The following is a 13,631-nucleotide window of genomic DNA, read 5'->3' as shown; positions in this document are numbered from 1 at the left end:
GATGAACAAATGAACAAATGAATGAATGAATGAAGCTTACCTCTTCAAGTCTCGAAGTCACGAATCTAGAAATTACCTGTTTTTTATGGAAATCCTTTAAGGCCGTTTCATAGCCCTCCTCCAGTCTACTGAAGGCTATTCCCACATCTGTCGTCCACCAGATTTGTGAGCTAGTTAGTGCAACTTGAGCCGGGAAATCGAAAATCCACAGGTCCCTAGGTTTTTCCTCATAGGCTGCTATGGCTTCCGTGATAGAATGTCGCACTGTTTCCTGCATGGTCTGTTCAAGGTGCAGAAGCCACGTTTCCACCTTTTGAAGCAAATGGAAATGAAACATCTGAACACAGGCTTAACTGTGGAGGAGGAATAATTCCATCCTCTCATGGGCTCCAAAGCCACGCAGAAAGTGAGGCCTCAGGCAGATTTATTTTAAACTCACGTAGAAAACAAGACGAGGGATAACTCAGAGAGGAAGGGGAGCAGCTCACTGATGAAGTCTCTCCTACACGAACCTGTCTTCTTCTGGGACGCTGCTCATCTGAAGTCACTCACCAGCCGGCTGATCACCTTACACACTCTTAGAGGCGTTGTTCTCGATTACTCATTTTTCAGATTTGAAGACAAGGGGGTTCTAGACCAAGATTCCTCTGGTAACACACAGTGTTTTGAGAAACCAAACTATAGAGTAAAGTGCTGGAGTAACATTCTAGAGCTTTGGGGATAATGGGAAATTGACTTCTTTAAACATATCTTTTGATCATTTTAAAATCTACTGAAAATTCTTCTATAAAATCTTCATAGTTTTTAGTTTTAAGACAAAGTGTTTTCAGCAAGTATCTTAATTACATTCCCTGCTAGTTCTCATCTTCACACTTGTCAAAAATTAGACAGCAGGAGAGTATGAGATAGGACAACTGCTGACTTGTGAAAATTAATCTTTTTAAAAAAAAATTCAAGTTTACTTTGCTCCCCAAAATATATTTCAGCCAGTTTTCCATCCTCTCCAAATATGCTTCTTATATGTATCCCTGTATCTGTTTTCATAGGATGATATTATATAACAGAAAGGATACATATACTATGAGCAAATAACTGACTGGACAAATAGAAAATTACTATAATAAATAAACTGTAAGGACTACATGGGATGCTGAAGATGCTACGACTGATTCCCTTCCATGCCTCTGCGAGGATGGCAGCAGCATTCATTCCCGGAACCTGTTTCTCTGGAGAACCGGGAAGGAGTGGTACACGGTTGATGAGCTGACAGCCTTCCCTGCTGAAGGAAAAAGGAAGCACCGCCCTCGCCACGGCCCGACACCCTAAAAGCCTGCCTTTGGCTCTTAGCTGAGTTTTGTTCACACGTCTGAGTTCAGGGTCTCTGATCTAATCACTGCTTTAGTCACTAAGCACAACTCAATGTCACCAAGCAACAAGTTCCTTCAGTAAATCAGACATCCTTTGAGCATCTCCCAGATACTCTGGGATCCGTGTCCTCAGTATGGCCACCTGTTCTCAAGAACTTTCCAGTCCATTTGGGAAGACCAAACACACGTGTAAGTTGATGTTCAGATGACTATGCCAACAATGGCAACTTAGCTCAGTAGGAGTTGAGAACCAAGCTCTGAGGAGATGCTTGCTTGATCCTTCCCTTTTTAATATTTTACCAGATTCTGCCCAACACTCTATAACAACTACCACAACCCATTATCACTAATTATGTGTATATCCACTTGTTCAAGGAGCCTGAGTTCCTCAAAGGCAGGGGCCACGTCTTATTCATTTCTGGATCCCCAAAACCTTAATCTAGCATCTAGTACTTAGTAGGTATTCAATTAACACTAGGCAAACAAAACTGGGAGGAACCAATCACAAAAGTGCAGGGAGAAAAAAGACCTACTGTGAAAGCAACTTTTTATAAGACAATGGCAATTAGAGGGTAGCTATATGCTCAAAGTCTCTAGCATAAGTTGCTCATACAGAATAAACTAGAACACTGTGAAAACTTTCAATATCAAGGGCTCCTGCTAGTGACAACCATATCCATCAGTTAGACTGTCCTCCTTCCGGGCACTATGCCAGTCGGCTAGCAGTCTGCTGGGGAGGCAGCAGACCACAGCACACTTTGTCAAGATGGTTTATAGTGACTTTTTCTAATCATTGTAATAATATCCTAAAGAGCCCAAGAGATCAAAAAATATATTTTAATCAAAGGAGTCCACCATCTGCTTCTCCATCATTTGGCAGGGTTTTTCTGGGACAATATTAAGAAGCAAGAGAGAGGAATAAAGAAAACCCCTGTCAAAAAAAAAAAAAAAAAACCCAAAAAGCTTGCCTTCATGTTTCTGCAAGGGACAATTTAAAACATTCCCTGCCTCAACCCAAAGGGTTCTGTAATAGAGGCTACTGCCTCAGCCACTCTGCAGATTAACCCAAGCTACCAGCATCGGAACAAAAAGACACAACTCCTCTAAATCATCTGAAAACACCCCGAGCTCTTACATAAACCCTAATGAGCCGTTCTTGCAGATAACCGTGAAGAATATTTTTGAGGTAGTTGGCTGTGAGAGAAGAGAATATGCCAACTTAACTGTCTGTGCGCATGGTGATTAGAGTGCGCAACATCAGCTCGGTAGACTCAATCAACTTCATTCAGGAGCGGCCATTTACAACATTCACATTCGAATCCTGCACCACAAGCCTCCTGAAAACATGCTTTACCGCAAGACACTGCTCCGCCCCAACCCTTCCCTGTGTCCCAAGCAGTGAGGAAAACAACATGCTTTGTAGGAGACTCACTCACCAGGTCGCATTTGCTTCTAATTCTGGGGTCCACTCATTCAATCTGCAACAGTCCCTTCCATCTAGTTCAACTGCTAGCACCTGAGACCCTGCGGGGCGCTGAAGCCAAATGAGCAGAAACTGGGAAGCACGGCAGAGTGGCCCTCTGTCACAGTGGACACAGGTAAACAGGAATCTCTGAGCACAAAACGAACCAAAGCCTGATTTGACAAAAGTTGGTTTTTTCTTGTTCAACTTGACCTTTAAAAATTATCCCGAAAAGATCCCTTTAGCATCAAAAACCACCTAATCAAATCTTACATGGCCTGTGCAGTCACAGGTGGCTTGGAATGGGACGTACTCCTTTTCTTTGCTGTACATTCCAATTGCGCTGTATGCGGAAACACCCTGATCTTCTTCAAACTGCAGGTCTGAGATGCTGTCGAAGAGTTTGGCAAGATGACGTGTTACCTAAGACAAGGTAATCAGAAAAGATAAGAGCATTTCCTAATGGAGATATACTCTGGTAAGCTAGTGATGATGCTACATGAAGTCACAAAACTTTCCTTATATGGTCAGAGTTGTCTCAAAATGTTTGTCTTCAAAATAAAAATCACTTCTTAAATTCCTGAGTTTGAAATAACCTTGATGGCCAGACACTCTGGTTGTGTCATCAGGCGCTGGGTGAATGCTTACCGTGCAAAGTTACCTATTTTCTACTAGAAGCTTGGAGACTTACCAACTCCTCCCTCTGTGCCATACTCCTGTAGCAATCATCCTGCTGGGAATTTTGTGGTCAAGTTTTTAAAATTCAGACATATCATTATATATAAAAAAACTACGTTAAAATATCTGAAACGTGAATGTAAGTTAGATACAATCTTACTCTTGTGCTGAGTCCTATGTGATTGTGCACTGGCTCTGATACTTACTGAGCCGCACAGCACATCTGTTACATAAGCTGAATAGCAGTTCCCCATTTTCACTGATAAGGAAATTGACGCTAGAATATTAGGTGACTTTGTCAAGTTGATGGTACTAAAATTAGCTGGCAGTTAGATTTTAAACCTCAAGTCCAGGCTACATCTACAAAGGTCAAATTCTTCTGGCATCATAACTGTTTACATCTAAGTTGTGGGATCTTTAAAAGAACCCCCAATAAACATCATACTGAACTCTATGCAGGTTCCAGACTATTTGAAAAATAAAACAAGTCAAATTAAAATACAAAGATTGGCATTTTTTCTGCTAGAGGACAGTTTGGAGACTAAAGCTGAACTGGCCTCTACACAGAACAACAGAATTAGCAATACTCATCCATACAGTGACATCAGCATAGACCTTTCCACCCAGAAGTGCTGGCACGGAGGACATGAGCAGAGGATGTGCATTCTGTAGGCGGACTCACGAGGAGGAGGAGACGAGACTGTCAATCAGGTCAGCCACTCAACCTCCTTGAGGTGGACTGAATAAAGGGCAGAGAGTGACCCAAAGGAGGTACCAGGAGTGGGAAGAAGTGGTCCCTCCTTACATGTGGTACAAATAGAAGCTGCTCAATGGAAAACAGTTTGATAGTTCCTCAAAAAGTTAAACAGGGAATTACTGTACGACCCAGCAATTCCACCCCTAGGTATATACCCAAAATAATTGAAAGCAAGTACTCAAATACTTGTACACATATGCTCATAGAAGTATTATTTACAACAGCCAAAAGGTGGAACCAACCCAAATGTCCAATGATGGATGAACAAATTGTGGCATATAAATACAATAGAATATTATTCAGCCGTAAAAAGGAAATGAAGTACGTGCTATAATGTGGATGAACCTTGAAAACACCATGCTAAAGGAAAGAAGCCAGTTACAGAAGAGCATACGTTGTAAGAGTTCATTTATACAAAATGTCCAGAATAAGTAAATTCATAGAGACAGAAAGCAGACTGGTGTTGCTAGGGACTGAGGGAGGAAGGAATGCAGAGTGACTGCTTAATGGTCATGGGGCCTTTGGGGTGATGAAAATATTTTCGAACTAGATAGAGGTGACGGTTGCAGTGACACTGTGAATGTATAAAATGCCACTGAACCATACACTTTAAGATGGCTAATTTTCTATTATGTGAACTTCACCTCAGTAGAAAAAATAAAAGCTATTGATAACTAGAAGATGGTTTAAAGCTCCATGGCATTTACCAGCACCGTAATGAGTTTTCGTGAAATACAGTTTAACTGGACTTGATAACTATCCCAATAGCAGCTTCTAGGAACAATAGCAACCCGCCTAAATTGCCTGCACGACCAGACCAATACCAATATTGGTAAAGAGCTTCTTAAGGGTGATTTAGTCTTCAAAGCTTTTAGCCTCAGCATTTTTGCTGCCTTTGCAGTTTTAGTATTAAAGAAAATCGCAGCAAGGAATCTTCTGAGTTTAAAATAGATGAGTTTTTGAGACTCACTCACTTCAAACGCAGACAGAGTGGTAGCTGATGATCGCTGCCTGGGTTATCATATTCTCCTCCACCCCCGCGCATTACCCAAAGGACATTTATATACAGAAAGTATCTCCAATAATCTAACAATTCACTGTCACAGGGGAGTGGCCAGGAAGTGCACAGATGTTTAATGGCTTCTACTGTGTAATAGGCCAAAATAAAATTCAGGTGAAAAGCTGCAGGATAAATGAGACCTCAACCACCGGACACCCTCACACATTATTGCTTTGGTGAGAAAATGGTTTCACGAGAACCTCTCGTCCTGTAGTCACTCAGTCAGTGACCAGGAAACACAAACCTCACGGCTTGCAACTTACCCATTACTTACACCCGGCCTCTTTGAAGTCAGATGTTTTCATATTCTGCCTTCCATTTAAAGCTTTTGAGAGAACAGGACTATTTGTTAACTAATGTAGACCCTGTTGTCCTCAAATTTGTTCCATTTCTAGTGAGATCTCTTTGTATTTGTTAACACAAAATTAAAATTTTTTCTTCCTAGTTGGTATTTGGAAAGACCTTTATTTTACAATTAAAAAGAATACATAAAAACTAACAAGTCATAGGCCCCTCTTTATATCTCACTAAAGAAGTAGTATTTGAACACGTCAAATCATAAGAAAAATAGTAACTTCATCATATCTTAAGTAGGTTTCTAAAAGGTTAGCAACAAAAATTGAAACGTTGTTCCTTCGGTTTATAGTTTACAGCAAATTAGGTGCATCCACCACTAGTGAGTAGATACACAGGCAGCCCCTGCCTCACACAGCAGCGTGGGATCCTAAAAATGACCGTGTGATCTGAACAACCGCTGCGGAAACTTACAATCGTGCTCTGTCTGACCTTTAAAAAATTTAGTTAAAACATTAAAATCCCTCTCACTCTTGGTTATAAAAGTACAGGGAAATAAAACACTGCAAACGAATATTTAGTATAATTTAAAATATAAAAAACATTTAAAATTGTTTTCTTTGTAGAATGCTAATCAAGAGTGGTTTGAACAGCACTTGCTCCTCCTTCTCATCTTGTAACTTAAGACACAGAGTGCGCATCTTTTCTCTGCCCTGGAGAATTCTCAAACTCCTTTCAAAGTCTGGAGGATGAGCCACCAACACTTTATCCTTTGAGCTTTCAATGTCCTGAAATTTCTTTGAGAGTTTCTTCAACGGGAAGCATATTTTGGGCTGGTGTCACTTCCTTTGGGACATCTCCATCCTTTTTGTCCCAACCACTGTCTTCATTTATAAGTTCGTTCTCACTAAAATCCTCTGACTGCATATCTAGCATCTCTCAAATGCTGTCGTGGTGTCATGCCCACAGTCAGCCTTCTCGTCTGGACCTACGTCTATGTTTGATTAAAATTTCACTTCCAGCATTATCAATTTTCATTTCTTTGCTATACTTCCAACTTTATTACTAATTCCCTCTTTCAATTACCTATTTTTGTAAAATGTTACATGGGTTCATCACTGGGGACAAGGAAGTAACACTACATGCTTACACGCTTTGCTGCCTGTGTGTGAAGCGAATAACAGACACGTGAGGGCCAATCACTGACAGGCTTTGAAAGCCGCGACGTAACTGGTCAGGAGTCGTGAAGTGCATGTGTTATCTTCACGGTCACTTTCATGGACTGAAGAACTAGCAATGACGTTCGTGCTTTTTGGAATTACTCCCAGTTACTATACCACAGCATCTGAAATTTGAACCATGTTGTTGGGGGGCTGGTGTCATTTAACCAATCCTTAGTAAATGAAACTCATGTATATCAAAACTGTGCACAGGGAGAGCTGCCTCCTTAAGAGCTTACATTTATCTACCTGTAAATAAAGTAAAAAATATTTCCTCCCCTAGGTAATTTTATGATTTGAAATGCAAACCAGTACAGTGATTAGATCACCTGATCGACCCTATGTTCAGCTAGAAAACAAAGGGAAGAAAATGAAATTACTACAGCTTCTAATTACATTCTCAAAGCTTACCCCTTGCTTTTTGCCTATATCTAATTTCCTATTTGCCCCATCTATGAAAGATGCTGCTGCTGATTAACTGAGATAAAATAAACACAAAGGCTTGGTAGCATTCCTGGCATGGTGAGCACCTCAGGGTTCATTCATATGCGGTCATTAACTCATTTATTCATAATGATGATAACATTTGTGTGAATATAAGTAATCTCCAAAATGTAGGCAGTCCTATCTATTGTGAATATTATCCTCCAGAATAAAATGAAAATCAGCCCATTATTTTTACCTGTGCAAAAGTTTAAGGTAATCTGTCAAAGTGAGTTTGTTGCTGTGTTTGATTTTTTAATAACAATACTCAGTATTGGTGGCAGTACAGGAAATGCACATGCAACGTTGTTGAAAGTCTAAATCTGCAAAAACTTTCTAGAAGTTGGTTAAGTCAATTATGGCATATTCATACAATAAAACCTTTTATAAACATTAAACATCATATTGTAGAAGAATCGTCCAATTTTGATTAAGTATATGTTATGACATATACAAACAGAGACATATTTAAAAAACTATAATCACTCAAAAATAGCATCTAGGAGTATATTATGCTGATATTGTGTCTGTGTATTTCTATATTTTTCAAACTTTCAATAATGAACATGCAATTAGTTATGTAACCCAGAAAGACTAAATTAGTTTGTTATAAATGTTGTAAACTATTATAGCCAATACTAGGTACCAGATATTGCTTGGTTTGCTTCTACTAAAAATAAAGTCATAGTATAAATAATACGTGGCAATTTGATTTTCCACTTATCAATATAAACAACATAACTTGGACATACTCATATCAGTGCTGAATCTGTGTTTCTTAACATCTTTAGCATGTGTGTGTGTATATATATATATATATATATATTTTGTTTGCTTTGTTTTTATTTATTTTAATTTTTATTTTTTTCGGATGTACATATTTCGAATTCTGTGTACATTACATCATGTTCACCACCCAAACACTAATTATAGTGCCTCCCCTCACATGTGACCCTAATCACCGAGTGGTTAAGTTCACGTATATATATTTATATGTGTGTTCACAATACAAATGCTGAATTTGTTAATAACCTTTTGAAAATTCAAACATATAGAGAGAAAAGAGAAAAATAATCATGTGCACAGCGCAATGCATTTTAGCAAAGTGAACATAACTCTTGTTACCACCAAGTTGATGAGGAGCCAGAACACACCTGCACCCAGAAGACGCCTCACTGCCCAGGGCAGCTGCCAGGCCCTCCTCTCAAAAAGGGACATCATCCTTACAAAAGTGGATTTATACCACACATACTCTTTTGTGTTCGCCTTCTATCATTCAGCATCATGTTAGTGAGGTTTATTCACGTTATTATGTGTAGCACTAGTTTTTGTCCTTTTCATTGCTGTGTGGTATTTTGTCGTACAAACATAATACAATCTATTTATCCATTCTACTGATAAGGAACACTAAGATTGTTTCCAGTTTGGGACTATTACGAATAATGGAGCTATGAAAATTCTTGTACACATCTTTTGGTCCACATATGTATGCATTCTTGCTGAGTACACACTGAGAAGAGGAATTGCTGGATGATAACGTATCATCATAATCATATTTAGAAGGTATCGTTAAACAGGCTTCCTGAGCGGTCATGCCAATTCACAGTCCCACCGGTTGGATACGAACATTCCCATTGCTCCACACCCTTACCATTGTTTAGTATTGTGAGTCTTTTTAATTTTAGCCTTTTGGTGGGTCTGATCTTGATACCTCATTGTGTGAGTGAATATACGTCAGAGTTTGAGGAAATATCTGCATAAATTGAAGAGAGAAGAGGAAATGAACACTTGACTAGGTAGAGTTTTTCAGCCTCGGAAAGAGTCAGAAACATACCAACTCATATTTTCACCAGCCCTCCCGTGCTTGCTGATGTCAAAATAACGCCACAGCTGATACCAGGGGATCTTCAGGAAGGAAGGAACAAAACAAAAAAGAAGAAAGCAAACAGAAAAGACTAAGTCCATGGATTAGTACTTGACAGTTATCTTCTTGTTTTGTTTTTCAATTTCAAGTAAAATCTTTTGTTTTAAATCAGTAGCACATAGAAATCCTTGATATTGATGAATGTATATCCATGTGCTTATACATGTAAATGTGAATACATAACTAACATGTATCAGGTAGCTTTTGCATTATAACAAACTACCCCAAAATTTAGTGGCTTAAAATAGCAACAATGGCATAGCTCGCAATTCTGTGTGTCTGCTTTTGGGCTGCCTCAACTGGTCTCACCCAGGCTCCCTCATCCATTTGCCGTCTGCTCGTGACTGATGTGTGTGATGGTTGCCCAGCTGGGGGCTTGGGTACGTGTTTCTCATCAGCCAGCAGGCTAGCCACAGCTCATTCTGGATGGGGTGGTCACGGGTTTCCAAAGAGCAGCGAGAGGACGAGCCCCAGCTTACAAGCGTTTGTCAAGTCTCTTACGAATCATACCTTGGCCAAAACAAGTCACATAGCAACCTGAATGCAGAAATAAGCGCCATCTTGAAGAAAATTGCAACATCACATTGAAAGGGCATGGATGCAGGGAGGGGAAGAATTTGTGGCCATGTTTACAATACGATATATTAAGTACTTTACTCGGTTCTTTACATAATTTGTTTTACTCCTTGCTCAGAAACCAAAGAGACAGTACCTACTATTTTCACCATTCAGTACATAAGGAAAACAGCTTCAGGAAGGTAAAGCAGGGGCTGGCCAGGGGTGTAGTGGTTAAGTGTGCACGCTCTGCTTCAGCAGCCCGGGGTTCACAGGTTCAGATCCCAGGCTCGGATCCCAGGCACAGACCTACACACTGCTCATCAAGTTATGCTGTGGCAGTATCCCACAAACAAAGTGGAGGTAGGGGCCAGCCTGTGGCCAAGTGGTTAAGTTCATGTGCTCCGCTTCGGTGGCCCAGGGTTCCGCCAGTTCAGACCCTAGGCATAGACATCCCACCGCTCATCAAGCTATGCTGAGGCAGCGTCCCACATAGCACAACCAGAGGGACCACAACTAGAATATACAACAATGTACTGGGGGCTTTGGGGAGAAGAAGAAGAAGGAAAAAAAAAAAGATTGGCAACTGATGTTAGCTCAGGTGCCAATCTTTAAAAAAAAAAAAGTAGAGGAAGACTGGTATAGACGTTAGCTCAGCAACAGTCATCCTCAAGCAAAAAGAGGAAGATTGGCAAAAGATGTTAGCTCAGGGCCAATCTTCCTCACCAAAAAAAAAGAAAGAAAGAAAGAAAGAAAAGAAAGGTAAAGCAATAACATCACCAGTAAGCAAGAGAGCCAGGATGTAAACTCATGTCTATATGATTTCAAGGTCTCTTACCATTGTGCCTTCTGATGGATGGCTACTGTGCCTGTTTTGTCTAGGTCCATACAGTTACCATCCCATTGCTCATAATTTTTTGTGTAGATTCAGGTTTCCATCTGGTATCATCTTCCTTCTGCCTGAAGGACTTCCTTTAACACTTCTTGTATTGCCAGTCTGCTGGTGATGAAATCTTTCAGCTTTTGAATGTCTGAAAACATCTTCATTTTGCCTTCATTTTTAAAAGATATTTTCACTGGGTAAAGAATTTTAGGTTGTTTTTTTCTTTTAGTACTTTAAAGTTATTGCTCCACTGTCTTCTTGCTCACATTGTGAAGACATTATCCTTATGTTTGTTCCTTTGTACATAATGTGACTTTATGGATGATTTTTAGCTTTCCTTCTTTATCATTGGTTTCAACCAATTTGAGAAATTTGGTATAGTTTTTTTTTAAGATAGGCCCTGAGCTAACATATGTTGCCAATCTTCCTATGTTATTTTCCTCCTCAAAGCCCCAGCACATAGTTGTATATCCTAGTTGTAGGTCATTCTAGTTCTTCTATGTGGGACACCACCACAGCATGGCTTGATGAGCAGTGCCATGTCCATGCCCAGGATCCAAACTGGTGAACCCTGGGCTGCCAAAGTGGAGTGTGCCAACTTAACCACTTGGCCACGGGGCAGGCCCCTGGTATAGTTTTTTCCAAGTTTCTTGCTCTTGGGTTCACCAAGCTTCTTGAATCTATGGATTTTCACTTTTCATCAATTTGGAAATCTTGTGGCTATTGTTCTGCACATATTTATTTTGTTCCCCTTCCTGCACTTGGGGATGTCCAATTACACATATGGAACTTTCCATATTTCTAAACTTTTCGAACATACGAATACAGCTATAATAACTTTAATGTCTTTGTTTGCTAATTCTAACATCTGTGTCAGTTTTGATTGATTGACAGATCTCATTGTGGGTCAAATATTCTTGCCTCTTTGCATGCCCTGTAATCTTTAATGGGATGTCAGACACTGTGAACTTCACCTTGCTTGGTGCTGAACATATTTTTAATCCTATCTTCTTGAGCTTTGTTCTGAGATGCAGTTAAATTATCTAGAAAAAGTTTGATCCTTTTGAATCTTGCTTTTAAGATTTGTTTGGCAGGACTAGAGTAGTGTCTAATCCAGGGCTAATTATTCTCCACTGCTGAAGACTATAAGGAGCCCCTCCAAAAGTCTGTGAGGTTCTCTCTCTATAGTTCTTTCCTCTTCGGTTCTCAATTCTGCAAACTCGAGCCACCTTGGTTTCCTTGGACTCAGTTCTGAGCCCTCAACCCAGAGAGTCCATCAGACTCAGCCTGGTTCTCCCTGCCAGTGCCATGCCAGAAACTCTCTCGAGGAAGCAAACTGGGAGCATCCTAGAGCTCGCCTCTTTTGCCCCAAGTCTGCCATGAATCACCATCCTCTGCTGCCTGATGTTCAGTGTCTAGAAAGCTCATATATTTTGTTAAAGTTTTGAGTTTTGTCAGCCAGGAAGGTAAATACAGTTCCTGCTACTCCATCTTGGCCAGAAGCAGAAGTGTATCTCTCATTGTGGTTTTAATTTGCATTTCTCTGACAACTTATAAAGTTGAGCAACTTTTCATGTATTCACTGGCCATTGGAATATCTTCTTTTGTGAACAGCTCAATTAAGTATTCTGCCCACTTCTAGACTGGATTATCTTTGTCTTTTTGGTTGTAGGAATTCTTTACATATTCTGCATATAGTCTTTTGTTTAAAGTATTTCAAACATCTTTTCCCACTTTGTGGCTTGCATTGTTAGTCTCTTAACGGTATCTTTCGAAAAACCAAAGTTTTAAATTTTCACATAGTCAAATCCATCAGCCTCTCCCCTCTACTCAATACTTTTATGTCCAATTTAAGAAATTTTTTCTCATCCAAAGATCATGAAGATATTCTCTCTCCCACGTTATCTGGCATTTCATTGTTTTACCTTTCAAATTTACATCTACAGCCACCCGGATTGTTTGTTTGATACGGTATGTGGTAGCTGCCCCCTTTCCCCATTCCTGCAAATTTATATCCAACTGACCTTAGAACCATTTACTATTGTTGGATTTTCTAGATAACATCCCCTGCCTTGGTGAGACCTGACTCCAGTTTCTATTTTTTATTTTCTTTTTCTCCTTCTTTCAAGTTCTACGAAACTGATGAAAGCTCTGATCACCTTCCCAGACTCTTGACCATATCTTATAAATCACCAAATGTCACAAGCGGAAAAGCAGTTGCAAACGTCAAGCAAATCTCTCTGTGGTCTCATTCTGCTCACATCTTGGCTGTTCTTCGATACTCTTTAAGTATTCTTTGATGCACTTAAACAGATTTAGTTAAATGTTTTGTCCAGGTTTTCTAGTTGTTCCCAGAAGGAACAGTACTCTGCTAAAAGTTAATCTCTTACAGCTGGAAGCCTTGCCCCTTGAACTTAAGCCGAAGCTGAACAACTTTTGATCATCCAACAGAGGCCAGGACCAGGAGTTTGAGATTCCACAGCAAGGCCTAAAACGCCTTGGTGGCAGGACCCTACATTTATAAGATTTAACATTTGGATCTCATAACATTAAAGTGATATTTTATTTTAATCCCACATTGTAATAACCCTGATTTTGTGGTATAACTTATAAATCGGCTGTGGAGAGCTGCAGCAGAACTCTAAGGAGAGGCAACACATTTACAAAATGAAAAAAGAAATTACATATATTGTTACACAATTTGTGGTCAACCAAATATTAACTATGTTGTGAGAATAATCAAGGATAATCCCCATTGTATATATAATTTATGACATATTTAGTTAAATATTAGATTGTCTATTTTCTTGCCCACACCTAATTGCTAAGCTCTTTGGGTATCAGGCTGCCTTTACACAAAGGGATCCATTTAAATTTGACATCTTCCTAAATTAAGTCAAGAAGAGCTGCTCTTACTTGGCAATTTCCGTGACAGACTACACTTAGGA

General features: G+C 39.7%; 1 protein-coding gene across 3 annotated transcripts in view; it reads right to left on the bottom strand.

The window, feature by feature from the left end:
- The window catches only part of DNAH11 (dynein axonemal heavy chain 11), a 295,727-nt gene that overhangs the window by 203,016 nt on the left and 79,080 nt on the right, over positions 1–13,631 (bottom strand). For all 3 annotated transcript variants that reach the window (XM_070264673.1, XM_023639347.2, XM_070264674.1), the window contains exons 29-30: positions 3,103–3,252; positions 77–310 (exon numbers count right to left, since the gene is read on the bottom strand). In XM_070264673.1, the coding sequence (XP_070120774.1) occupies positions 77–310; positions 3,103–3,252 (384 nt within the window). The remainder of the gene's footprint in view (positions 1–76; positions 311–3,102; positions 3,253–13,631) is intronic.

The sequence above is a fragment of the Equus caballus genome, chromosome 4, assembly GCF_041296265.1.
Source record: "Equus caballus isolate H_3958 breed thoroughbred chromosome 4, TB-T2T, whole genome shotgun sequence".
Lineage (NCBI taxonomy): Eukaryota > Metazoa > Chordata > Mammalia > Perissodactyla > Equidae > Equus > Equus caballus.
The sequence above is the reverse complement of the archived record's forward strand: the minus strand, read 5'-3'. Positions and strand labels throughout refer to the sequence as shown.